This window comes from Solanum stenotomum, chromosome 12, assembly GCF_019186545.1.
Source record: "Solanum stenotomum isolate F172 chromosome 12, ASM1918654v1, whole genome shotgun sequence".
Taxonomy (NCBI): Eukaryota; Viridiplantae; Streptophyta; class Magnoliopsida; order Solanales; family Solanaceae; genus Solanum; species Solanum stenotomum.
The window spans coordinates 4957775-4971681 of record NC_064293.1 but is presented as its reverse complement, the minus strand read 5'-3'; the positions used below and the strand labels follow the sequence as shown (position 1 = coordinate 4971681).

Genomic DNA, 13907 nt, shown 5'->3' with positions numbered 1-13907 from the left:
AGTTGGTAGTATACCAACTCATAAACCCCCAGACTTGAACTATTGCTTGTCCTCAAGAAAAGCACTCACTAAGCATAGAAATTAAGTGAAGCCAAACCTAAGATAAGATTTGCATAATTACACATTAGACTCAAAATAACAAAAACAAAAGACTCTGTATACAAGCACAACTCACAATTGGTTCCACTACCATTCACTAGGCAAATGTTTTTTTTTCTTTCAAAATCCCTTTCATTCAAAGCACTTACTGAAGCACAAACTGGGACAATTTTTCCTTGAAACACAATTTCAAATCATCTCAAGTCGATGACATCAACCTTCAAGATTTGCCTAAAGATTCAAAAGAATTTATCAAATTCATACAGTTTAATTGAAGCCAAGACATCACCATTAACATGAAGGATGCAATGCCGCTCATACCAAAGAGAACCCCACACACATATATGAATGTCAATTCTAGGAATTATAGATCATGCAAAAATGTACACTCTTACAAATAAATTTAAATATAAACACATCAAACCATATGTTTGCCCTATATGTAGATCGCCACTGATGTAGATTGACAAGGCTCAAAATTTCCAAGGACTTGCGGGTTTAACTTAATCTTGGGCAAAATGCGTGGTATCATTTGGTCAAGTGATTAAGATGCCTCCCTAATGCTTTCACTTCCCAGTTTAGCACATCCCTGACATTTTTTATTCACTTCCACCAATTTCTCTCTTCTCATGATGTTTACTCATTTCAAACACCCATTTTTCTTTTAACCTAAGGCATGTGCACACATTGAGCTAGCACCAACATTTTTGTTGTTTTCCTTCTTAAAATTCTTTCATCTATGAAGATTTTGGAGCTTATGGTGCTTTATGCTTTTAGCTCGTTTCTCGTTGTTCTATTGGTGCACAAACTTGAGATTTTACCTATATCATGACTCATTCATTTTTTTCTCTAAAACTTGGATTTTTAGCATACATTACAAATTATTAGAAACTAGGGAGACATGAGAGTGCCAAAGATATAGGATTATAGAGGGTCAAGGTATAAGACGTAGTGGCCAAAAAAATTGGTTAGGCTTAATGGGGCTGACTAAAATTAAATCAATGGAGGGAAAATTTGGGGTAGAGTGGCTAATCAATAAAGTCTTAGGTTCATCTTTCAAGGCAAGCCATATCTAGAACTTCTCCTTGAAATACATTTTGGGAAAAGTTCTAGACAACACGCATATACAAGAATGAATCAAAGCCTTACCACGCAAGGCATCACAATCCAACAACTTTTTACTCCTACTTGTAAATCATAAAGCCAAACAATGAATGATTGAGCCATGAAAAGAGCTTACTTCCAATTCACTTTTTCTCATTTTGAAAACATTTTTAACCTTTCTTTGTCAACCTACAAAACTTTTGGTGGTCCCTCTTGCAAGAGGTGAGATAGAAGATTCAATTTAAAACTAACACTTGACACTGTCTCCTAAGAATGTCATCTACCAATCTATCATAAAGAAACACCAACTCGATTCGACAGAAAGAGACTCAAAGAAAAAAGAACAATTAATTTTTTTTTGTTCTTTGGGAAAGAACCATGACATAAAGAAAATCATTGGAGTTTATGTGATTAATCTACTATTCACAAAGACGATTATGAATCATGCACTCATAAATTTATTAAGAGAACGAGGCTTATTGAAGGCACTAAGCGCGATTACCAAGCACAATTAGTAAGACAATGGATCATGTAAGACCAACCTGGCTAAAATTAATCAAAATCAAATGCATGGTTCATCATTGACTTTTAAATCAATTGTCACCAATGCAGTAGGACATAATAATTATAATTATCCACAACTTCGGCATCAATGCCACACAATAAAATTAACCCACAACTAGAATGACCACATAAGCAATCCCAACTGAAAATTAGCATTGTCCCCAATACTATATATATATATATATATAATAATAATAATAATAATAATAATAATAATAATAAGGTAAGAAGCGGAAAAACACTCCTTGAATCACTATTCCTCATCATTTACATCCTCATTATCATCCACATCATCATAACGACGTTTAGACTCTACTTCACCACCTTGTGGGTAAGTTGACCTCAGGGATGCTATCATGGCGCGCTAAACATGTCCCTTCCTGATCATCAGCTCCCTCCTCTGAGATTCCCATGATCCTTATCAAAACATCTATTGGTCCAGGGGTATTTTTTGGAGCTCTCATTACTTCAACCAACATACACAAATCGCCTTCCCCCCATAGGAGTTTTCCCTTTCAGATGTCTCATGTCAGTTTGAAGAGTGTTAATTCCTCCCCCTACCACATCAATCCATTTGCGTAGGTTGTACAAACTATTCACCATTCCCCTCGTTGTTTTTTCAGCTGTATCTACAGGTATTTCAGTCAAAAGCCACAAGGTTGCTCGAAATGAGTCTAGGAGCCTCGGGGATCGAACCAAGGGTCCCTCTAGACCAAACTCGATGTTCTAGAGCTAACAAAATCATCAGAATTCCATTTTGAAGTTCTTTACTTGGAGTTTTGGCCAAAGTCAATCATTTAAACTTCAAAAGCTCTAAAACACATAAACTTGCACAAAACTCAAACAAATGACCATATGACCAAATTGTTTGTCTCAACAAGTTGGGGTCGCTATAGAAAAACTCTAAACGTTGAGAAAACACATACAGAGAAATAGACCTAGTAGGTCACTACATGTCCAAACACTAGTTGTTTCTCGAAAGTATTTTTAAAACAAATTGTTCCTTATCAAAAATACTATTTTGAAAAATAGTTTTTAAAATAAGCTTATTTCATGATTCAAAACGTTCCAAGCTAGTGCGTATTCGGTGCTATACGCTAATGTTGATTAGTATACGTAAATAAGAATCATATTCATTTCTTCTTTAATTTGTCGGATATTATTGCTTGGTATATTCCAGGCGAAAAGCGCACACGAAGATTCTAAATAATATGTGAAAATCGAATCATCGACAAGATGTTTATCAGAGAGATTTGATTATGGAAGGGATTTATCATTCAAAGGGAAGTAGACTACTCAAGAATTTTCTAGTTGTATTTCATAAATAAATTATTTTGGAAGCGTATATAGGACTCATTTGGACAAAGATTTTGAAAGTAATTTTTAAAGTAATTTTCTTTGGACCAAATATCACTTTGGCCTTAGAAATTCTCCAGTTTTTGAGAGACTGATTTCAAATTAAAAAATTTGCTTCAAACTTATTTTTGGGCCACGATATAATCATTGATTTCTTTTAAAATTATAATTTTGTCCTAAATTTTTATATTTTATATATAAAAAACCCCATATCGATTATCGATTACTTTATGTTTGTTTTGCTTGACTTGTATGAATTTACTTCAAATTTATTTTGCTCGACTTGTGTAAAAAAATAGATTCGTAAACCTTTGCCAATATATTAGGCCTCTCATCTTCTATATTGGATAATATTTGTTTGTAGTGTATAATATTTTTTCCAGTTATGTAAATCCTTGTCTATATTTAAGGTCTCTCATCTCCTATTGTTATCTCTTTTAATTGATTAATTGCTCCTAGTGAGTACTTGTAATTCGACGAATTATAATAGTTAGTAATAGTGTTACTACCCATTTTTATTAAAATATCATATTATAATTCTAGAATAATATATTATTTAGTTCATTATAAAAATAATAATTTTGTGTCAAATGCATATGTATATAAGATTATGATTTGCAATAATAATGACGAACAAATCATATATGAAGGTTCTACATCATTTAGGATTAACAAATATGTTTGCACTTTGGCGTAGTTGGGTATTTTTTAAAAGAAATAAATTCTAGAATTTAAAATATATGTTATGTTTCATCACTTTCATGTTTTTTTTTAAAAAAGTAATATATATATTGAAAATTTATGATTAAACCTATTTTGAAACTTCACTTAAATCTAATTTTATAAGGATATTTAAAAATCTATAGCCAAATACATAGAGATATTTTCTAGTACATTGTGAACTATTTTTTATTTTTTATTTATTATTTTTGGTTTCCTACCTCCCCGTGTTTGGAACCTACATTAGAGTCTCGTCTAAATTTAAATTGCGCATTACAGGGCTTGTTTGGGGAAATTTTTCTCCATAACCTCTAATTCAGGGTGAAACAGTCCCACCACTGTATCGTAACCCATGTTGGAATGACCAGTTTGTTACTAGGCTTGTATATGTAAGGGTTGAGATTTCAAAGATGGTTACGTGATCCTATTTGAATACTTCCAATTTTGACGTTACACTAGCCACCAAACACTTTCCCCGAAATACAAACCAATTCTGACGTTTTGTTACCTCTTTACACATGTTTTCTCCATATGATTCCAACCCTCTTTTAAGGAAAAAAAGAAGAATAGCCAAACGTAACGCCAAAAATATTTTTTGACATTTTTCACGGCAAAAAGCATCCACCGTTTCTTTTTCTCTTCCACAATTTCTAGGCGTTTCAACATGAACATAAAAATCACGATTTAAAATTATTACTCTCTCTATCTCAATTTATATGACATATTTTAAATTTTGAGATTTAAGTCTATTTTTTTAATTATAAATTATTCATATATCTTTCAAGTAGTTTGAGTTGTCAATTATTGTGATTTATACTACTTTTTATGTAGTTTACAAATATATAAATTTCATTATAAAAAAATTGAAGATTCCGTGAGCAAATTCTCGGTCAAACTTAAACTGTTTATCTCTAGAAAAACGAAATATGTCACATAAATTGGAATAGAAGGAACAACTAATTAATAAAGATATTTATGGACTTGTGTATTTTTCCATATTAATTTATTCGTCTTTTTTTTTAGTTAGTTATGTATTTAAAAATTATGTAAACAATATTATAAAATTACAAGAATTAACAAGTTAAAATATTTATCTGTATCCTACTATTCCATTCATTTATTTCACTACATTATTGTCTTTTATAAGCTTACTTGATAACATGGTTATTCCTTTAAACTCTAAACTAGAGTAAATTGATTAGATAGTTATTCATATTTGGAAATTTGCTTTATCATTTATTTTTTTAGAATTATAATATTATTTTACTATTTCTATTTTCTTCATAATATATTCATCTCTCGTAATGGGATAACATATGTCACATTTTTTTTAATAATATAATAATATTTGTTTAATATCTTTATAAGCAACTTCTTTAGGTATTCAATTAAAGCATTTACCTTATTCTGGAGTTCTATAAAAAAGATAATTAAATTTTAAATTAAAATTAACTAATGTTTATTATTTATTTGTCAATATATTTAAAACTTAATTATAATAAGTTATTATCTTATTTATTTGAGTACATTAAATCAATATCATAATTAGTACACAATTTTTTTGTTATGATATCAAAATATTATTTGTATATACAAATATAGCTATGATAAGCAAATACTTTTAGTTTTATAATGTATTCGTTGAGCTATTATCAAGACAAAATTTATTTTTGATTATGTAATTTTAGATAAAAATCAAATACTTCATTTGTTTCAACTTATTTGTCCTAATTTTTTTAGTTTGTTTAAAGAAATTATTTCTTTTTTATTTTTAGAAGCTTTTTCATTTTATTTTTTTCCACGTAATATGTTTAAGACACAAATTTAAAAGACATTTTAATAAATTTGATTTGAAATCACAAGATTTCAAAATTTTTTTTTATTTTCTAAAATTTCGTGTCAAATTAAAATAAGATAAATAAATTACAAACATAAACATACAAATTTAATGCATGAAATCTATGTTACAACTCTCAAGTTTCACCAAGTAGCCAATCAACTAAACTAGTAAAATTTTCCCTGCTAGCCCCAAAAAAAGAAAAGATTCTTTCCGCGACTTCCTTAGTGAGAAAGGGAAGTCGTTTAGGTAGCATAAAAGTTGATGATTTTGTCCTTGTCTTTCGTCATGATAATCTTGCAGGCATTAGGCGTTTCTCTTTTTATAGTTTACAACTTGTATAAGTATATAGTTGTATGTATGTATGTATACCCAAGTATAGAAATTGTGACCTCTTTCCTTTACTTTACTAACTCACTAAATGGCTCTTCCATCTCACACTCTTCAACTTCCTCTGTTTCTCACTTGTTCTTTTTTCTTAACATTAACACTTACTCTTGGTGAAAAACAATCCTACATTATTAGAGTCCAAAATGACTTGAAACCTTCTGTTTTTTCTGATGTCGAGCACTGGTATAGTTCTACCCTTAGTAGCCTAAGGTACAATCCTCTTAAAAGTACTGATCAGGATGAGGAGTTCCTTCATGTGTATAAAACTGTTTTCCATGGCTTCTCTGCAAAACTCACTGCACAAGAGGCCCAACAACTGGCTACTTTCGATGGCGTTCTTTCAGTTTTACCTGACCGTCTTCGACAACTTCATACCACTCGTTCACCTCACTTTATGGGATTGGATTCAGCTTCTACCATGTCTAATTTAGTAACTGAATCTGATTCTGGTTCTAATGTTGTTATCGGTGTGCTCGATACTGGTATATGGCCAGAACGACCGAGTTTTCATGATCAAGGAATGGGACCTATTCCATCTTTTTGGAAAGGAGAGTGTACCGTGGGTGAAAATTTTACAAAAGCTAATTGCAATAAAAAAATTATTGGAGCCAGGTACTTTACATCTGGGTATCTAGCAAAAATGGGGAGTATGAATTCCTCTACTGATATAAAATCTGCAAGAGACACAGAGGGGCATGGAACGCACACAGCGTCCACGGCAGCTGGCAGAGCTGTCGGGGATGCTTCTTTCTTGGGATTCGCAAAAGGGGTTGCGGTTGGTATAGCACCCAAGGCCCGGATTGCTGCCTATAAAGTTTGTTGGAAAAGGGGTTGTATGGATTCTGACATCTTAGCTGGATTTGATAAAGCTGTGGAGGATGGTGTCAATATTATTTCGATCTCTATAGGTGGTAGTGCTGTTCCTTACAATCTCGATCCCATAGCAATAGGATCCTTTGGAGCAATGGAGAAGGGCGTTTTTATCTCTGCTTCAGCAGGCAATGAAGGTCCTAGATCAATGAGCGTAACGAATGTAGCTCCATGGATTACAACAGTGGGAGCTAGCACAATTGATAGAAAATTTCCTGCTGATCTTGTTCTAGGAAATGGAAAGAGAATCACTGGTTCATCAATATACAGAGGTGATCGTTTACATGACATTAATAATTTTCAACATTTACCCTTAATTTATGGTGGTAACGCTTCAGTGGGTTTACGAAATGGTGCTAGGCATTCTAGTAGCTTTTCTTCAGCAACATGTATGCCTGATTCTCTAGATAAAGAACGTGTACGTGGGAAGATTGTTGTCTGTGATCGCGGTGGCACTCCAAGAGTGTCAAAAGGAGAGATCGTTAAGGATGCCGGTGGTGTTGGAGTAGTTGTAGCAAACATATTCCCCATGGGAGAAGGACTAGTTGCAGATGCACACTTGATCCCTGGTCTAGGGGTGACTGAGTCAGCGGGTAACCTCATTCGTGATTACATTAACTCCAACGCCAATCCAACAGCCACTATGACTTTCTCCGAAACTCAAGTTGGGGTAAAACCAGCACCTGTAGTTGCATCTTTCTCTTCAAGAGGACCTAGTGCGGAGTCTATTTTTGTTCTCAAGCCGGATGTGATTGCACCTGGAGTTAATATCTTAGCTGCTTGGCCTGATGGTGTGGCACCTACTGAGCTATCATCTGACCAACGCCGCACCCAATTCAATATTGCTTCAGGAACATCTATGTCGTGTCCACATGTATCCGGTTTAGCAGCTTTACTCAAAGGAGCTCACCCATACTGGTCACCAGCAATGATTCGTTCAGCTCTCATGACAACTGCATACACCCAAGATCAACAAGGCAATCCATTACTAGATGAAACATCCTACAACATTTCAACCACAATGGACATGGGTGCAGGGCACGTTGATCCGGAGAAGGCTGTTGATCCTGGATTGGTGTACGACATAACAGCCGATGATTACTTGAACTTTTTATGTGCTTCTAATTATAGTGGTAGGGATATTAAACAGATTACTAAGAGATCAGGGACGTGCAGAGGGAAGCATGATCATAAGCCTTGGAATTTGAATTATCCAGTAATCTCAGTAGCTATTTATACGACGCAATTGCAGGAACCAGCAATAGTACAAGTGACAAGGACTGTGACACATGTTGGTGAGACACCATCGACCTACACAGTATCAGTGACAAATCCAAAAGGTGTGAATGTAACGGTAACTCCGACGAGTATGAATTTTAGAGAAAAGGGTGAGAAACAAAGCTATGTGGTTCGAATTAAGGCAGAGAAAAAGGCAGTTGCAAGCTTAAACTCAGTGATTGAAGTAGGAAAGTTAAGTTGGTCAAACGGGAAACAACATGTGGTTTCCCCTCTTGTTGTAGTTTGGAAACAAGCGTTATGAAATCATGATATAAATGTCTTCCATTATCTATAAAAAAAATACATATTCTACTAAGTTGTGTACAATCACAATTCCTTTTTAGTGTTTTCACCTCTTTATTTATTCTTCATAAAAGTATATTCAAATCTCACCTTGTTTCTCAAATTAAACTGGAACATAATTATGACAATTAACTTGAACCCATGATTAATTTAAGAAAATTCAAAGAAAGAATACACTAGAATAAAAGACGGTTCATTTCCGTTTCTTTTGATTCTGCTCTTACAAAAATGTTGATGACAAATAGAAATTACACTTATTATTTATTTAGTTTTGTTGGTAAATCTAGATTTATTGCTAAGAAAATTTTAATACTGCTTAGCTCTCTGTCTTTCTTTGGCTTCAAAAGATAAACTTGAACCCATGATTAATTTAAGAAAATTCAAAGAAAGAATACACTAGAATAAAAAATTGATTCTGCTCTTACAAAAATGTTAATGACAATTAGAAGTTATAAAATAATGTTTGACATGGATTTCACTTGAAAAAGACTCTGAACTTTTGTGGATAGAAGATATATATATATATATATATATTAGTGTGTATTGGTACGTAATTGTTTTATAACTCAAAGATTAATTAGCATATGGTTAAAATTGGAGATTGTGTTATAATTTTGATATGCACATAACCGATGAGTAACTACCTTGGAGACCGTTATGAAAAAAGCAGAACCAAAAACATAACTCTCTCTTTCTTGGTCAATTCCCCCATACTATTCTCGTTTCCCCCTTTCCAAGGATCGGATCACCCTTTTTTCTTACTTACTCTCTCAAAACTTTCTTCCTTGTAAATTACATTACTACTATGCATTCTTCGGCATTTTTCAGAACATTTAAGCCAGCAATTCGTGTCCTTGCCGCCCCTCAAAATCCATTATTTCTTCGTTCCATCTGCACCAAATCAAATGCTTCTAATGAAAATCCATCACTTTTTGGTTCTGGCCTCATCATTGCAGCCTCAACCATAGCTCTCTATTATATTTCATCTTCTTCTCATCATATTTCATATGCCGATTCTGGACAAGACCTCGGCAAGAAGTCCACCTTTTTATTTGGAGGTAATATCTATTTTTTTTTTTCATTTTCCTAAAATATTTCTTCAACATTTACGGTCTTAATTTGTTTTTTTCTCGATTTTCAGATTCGTACCGGAAAAAAGTTTTCTTCAAGTATGAGAAACGGTTGAGATTGCAAAGTCCTCCTGAAAAGGTAAGGAATATTATTAGCCACATCTTCAAGTTTGGAATCTGATTCGAAACTTGTCCATGAAGCAAGATATAAAAATTGTACATGTATTATAATGAATGCATTGTTAAATTACTTTAATAATTTGTTTTTATGTTGATTCTAGGTGTTTGAGTACTTTGCATCTTACCGAACACCAGGTGGGGAAGTGTATATGACTCCAGGGGACTTAATGCGAGCAATTGTTCCAGTGTTTCCACCATCTCAAACAACTGGTATTAGAGGAGGTAATCTGAAAGGAGAATCCGCTTCAAGCGAGCTACATTGTGCTCCTTCACAATTTTTCATGCTCTTCGATACCGATAATGATGGACTTATATCATTTCCAGAGTGAGTATTTTTGAAATTTATTTTCTTAGTTACTATCATGCTCTTCCGTATCAATAAGCAGTCAAATTCCACTTGCATCAGGTACATATTTTTCGTTACACTATTGAGCATCCCGGAACCTAGCTTTTCACAAGCATTTCAAATGTTTGACATTGACAATGATGGGTATGTTGCAAGACTTGATAACGATCTTTTTATAGAAAAAACAAGCTTCACTCGTATTGTAGGTGTTCTGATTAGTTTCATTAACAGGGGAGTTGACAAGGAAGAATTTAAGAGAATGATGGAACTGATGCGAACTGCTAATAGACAAGGTGCACGACATAGAAATGGAATGCGATTTGGATTAAAAGTCACAGGTTCAGTAGATGAAGGAGGTCTATTGGAGTACTTCTTTGGTAAAGATGGCAAAGGGAGACTTGAGCAAGAAAAATTTGTTCAGTTTTTAAGAGATTTACATAATGAAGTATGGTTTTCGATCTCCAAGAAATACAATATAGTTTCTTCTAAAAATGTTCGATTTGATTCAAATTCCCTTTATGGATTTCAGATATCGCGATTGGAATTTGCCCATTATGACTACAAGTCACAAGGAAGCATTTCTGCCAAAGATTTTACTTTATCAATGGTTGCATCTGCTGATATAAGTCACATCGACAAGTTTCTTGACCGAGTAGAAGATCTGGATGATGAAAAACAGCTTAGAGACGTACGCATTACATTCAAGGAATTCATGAACCTTGCTGAGCTACGCAAAGAACTACCATCATTTTCACAGTCCATCTTAAGCTATGCAAAAAATGGACTTTTGTCGAAACAAGAGTTGAAAAGAGCTGCTAATCAAGTATGTTGAAGCTGTCTATACAACCTCTTCTCTTCCCTTCCTCACTATGAATTTGCTAATGATGTCTCTTACCAGGTTTGCAGCATATCACTTAGTGATAACGTGGTGGATTTGATATTTTTCATGTTTGATTTAGATTGTGATGGGACTTTAAGTTCAGATGAGTTCCTAAGAGTGCTGCAAAGAAGAGAGCAAGAGAGTTCACAACCAAGAGAGTCAAGTTTTGTAGGTTTCTTCTCTGGCTGGCTTGACTCAACAAATAAGTAGTTTTTGATTCAAATATATATAGTGGAATATGCTCATCCAACATTCTGTGTTAGCTTTTAACAAGGGAATTGAACTTTTAGAGTTCCACATCTGGACATTAATTGTAGAGTAACTCCCGCACCTCCATAACATTATCAATGAACACGTAACCTTCTCCATGATCTCAATAGTTAATATCATGTTTAAGACAATTTTGTAACCACCCTCTTAAGTAATAATATAACTACGATCATGAGAGGTGATACATACATCAACATATTTTGTCTATCTTGTTTTCATCTTTAATATTTGTTATTTTAGCCTTATTTTCTTAACATGTTATCAACGTCATAACTCCAATTTTATGAACAAATATCAAGTTTCACCTTCTTCAGATAAATAAATGTCCTCAATCATCAGTTGGAACCGAAATGACTAATGGAGATATATGTCTTTTATAGAGTGCTACAACTTACACTTAATTAAGAAAAAAATATTTCTCTTATTTGGTTAGGAAAGAGGCTTGTGTTAATACAATAAATGGTAGTACAAAATTAATTTAGGACATAGCAACCTTATTAATAAATGGAGGAGCAAAATTGTTTGTTAATATGCATTATATTATAGTATGTCTCAAAGAAACTTGATGAGTTTCAAATCTATTTGTCAAAACAGCTACCATGTTGAGATCGTCAATGAAGGAAATGTTGAATATCTTTTTATTACTACTAGTTTTGAAAACGTGTTGCATTATATTATAGTATGTCTTAAAATGGTGAATGATGAGAGAATTCTATCGACTTAATTGTTGAATTTAAGATAAATAGATATTTTTTGAACGATTAAATCTAATAATGTCGATACAATTGTCATATCAAATATTCAAATTGACAGGTTTATTGCTTATTTAATTTATTTCAACGGCATATAGTTTACATGTGTATATGAGTAATATTTGCTATGACTGTGAATACTTCACTTCTAGAAGTTTGTGCATTGTCTTTAATATATATATATATATATATATATATATATATATATTATGTTGTTGTCAATGAGATGAACATTTTTGTAAAAGTTGTACATAAATTCGATTAACATATCTTTTTTAGGATGAGTAGTGTATCATCTATTGTCAATTTCATGGTGTATAGCTACAAATAAGTAGTAATTGTGATAAAGATAATATAGTTCGTGACATCAAAGAGTTTTATTGATATCATAATTGTGTGCACATGATCCTTTTGTCTGTACTTTTAGAGAAAATAATATTATTTTAATTACATAAATATGATTAACAAATTAAATATAACACGATAACCTTATGTCAAATGTAACATCCATTAGGCACCCTGTAGACTAATAGTTTAAGAAATTTGACCTTGTAGTTTATAATGTGCTGAACTTCTACAACAATAATAGAAAAATTGGTTAACTGAATAGTTTAATCATTAATCAAGATGAACTGTTACTATTTTGTATCCATATTATTTGAAAGAAATACATTTAGCTCCATAGATTAAAAAAGAAAAACAATCTAAATTTCAAGGTTAAGATTAGTTTGCATATTATCAATTTTGACAAAGAGTTTGTACCTCCTTTTTTCCTATCCGATACCGGTAATGCCCCGCATCAAAGATCCCCTCACGAGATGGGATGAAGTCTCACAAGAGTTAGAAGGTAATCGACAACAAGGTGGTACTACAATGAATACATGGAAAAACGATAGAATATAGCAAACATCAATTTATTTTAATGTATATAGCTATAATTTATTTTTTTAAGTTATATGAATATACTTATATATTAACTAGTTTCTGGACACGTGCGTTGCATGTGTATCCATCTAAATTGACATAAATTGTTTCAAATTATCATTATACTAAAAATAGTTTTATAATTAAGTTACATAAATATCATTCATTTTCAAACAAAAAATAGTTCAAATATTTGGAATCTACTCTTGGATACCAATAACAAATTAAAATATGATTTCTCCAAATGAAATAAAAGATAATAATATTTAGTACTTTAAAATACTATAATCGTAAAAACAAATTAATATATGTATATTCTTATCTCATATGTAAATTACATGCAAGACAAATTCAGGGAAAAGAAAAACGATGAAAAACGAAAAGAATTTGATAGCCACTTCTTAGAGTTAATTAAAATAAAATGAAGGCTACAATTAATAATCAATATTAATAATTATTATTATTAAGGGATCATATCATGTATTGAATCCTACCAAATTAATTTTTTCAAAAATGAGCTTAGAATACAGAAATATAGCATCCACAGAATGACAACTTAAAATATGAAACGGTATCAAAGTTGAAACGTTGAATTTGCCTTTCTCAAAATGAGACAAAATGATAAATAAATAAATAAGGATAAACATTTATATCATTATTTCTTCTGTGAATTCTCCATTTCAAATTATTCATCGTGTTTCAATCTTGTAAACTCCTTCAGAAAAAAATGATAAAGAATGTAGTTTTATATATTCTATCTTACGTACTCCTTACAAAAAATAAACATATATAAGTAATTAATAAAATGGGAAAAAGGTTTGAAATATATCCGAACTTTGACTGAAATTGCTGTAACAATACCGAACTTTGGAAAGGATACCCCCCTGTACTTTTTAATAGTGTATTTTAAAGGTATATATATGCCCACGTGGACATCAAAAATATTTCATCATTAATTATAAAT

General features: G+C 32.1%; 3 protein-coding genes across 3 annotated transcripts in view; 2 read left to right on the top strand and 1 right to left on the bottom strand.

Annotated features, from left to right (window-relative positions):
* LOC125846977 (40S ribosomal protein S28) overlaps positions 1-13907 on the bottom strand; it is a 269249-nt gene that overhangs the window by 241653 nt on the left and 13689 nt on the right. The gene's annotated exons all lie outside the window — the stretch shown is intronic.
* Positions 6102-8513, top strand: LOC125846952 (subtilisin-like protease SBT1.5). The gene has a single exon (XM_049526665.1). The coding sequence runs from the start codon at positions 6102-6104 to the stop codon at positions 8478-8480; it is 2379 nt and encodes a 792-aa protein (XP_049382622.1). The 3' UTR covers positions 8481-8513.
* Positions 9267-11428, top strand: LOC125846958 (calcium uptake protein, mitochondrial-like). The gene is made up of 7 exons (XM_049526672.1): positions 9267-9579; positions 9663-9730; positions 9873-10096; positions 10178-10261; positions 10349-10562; positions 10647-10940; positions 11016-11428. The coding sequence occupies exons 1-7, from the start codon at positions 9327-9329 to the stop codon at positions 11205-11207; spliced, it is 1329 nt and encodes a 442-aa protein (XP_049382629.1). The 5' UTR covers positions 9267-9326; the 3' UTR covers positions 11208-11428.

What these genes read in the sequence shown, in the direction of transcription:
- LOC125846958 (XM_049526672.1), top strand. Translation starts at nt 9,327, where the DNA reads ATGCATTCTTCGGCATTTTTCAGAACATTTAAGCCAGCAATTCGTGTC. An exon ending in GGACTTATATCATTTCCAGA is followed by an intron (nt 10,097 to 10,177) that starts GTGAGTATTTTT and finishes CACTTGCATCAG; the next exon opens with GTACATATTTTTCGTTACAC. An exon ending in TTTGACATTGACAATGATGG is followed by an intron (nt 10,262 to 10,348) that starts GTATGTTGCAAG and finishes TTTCATTAACAG; the next exon opens with GGGAGTTGACAAGGAAGAAT.
- LOC125846952 (XM_049526665.1), top strand. Translation starts at nt 6,102, where the DNA reads ATGGCTCTTCCATCTCACACTCTTCAACTTCCTCTGTTTCTCACTTGT.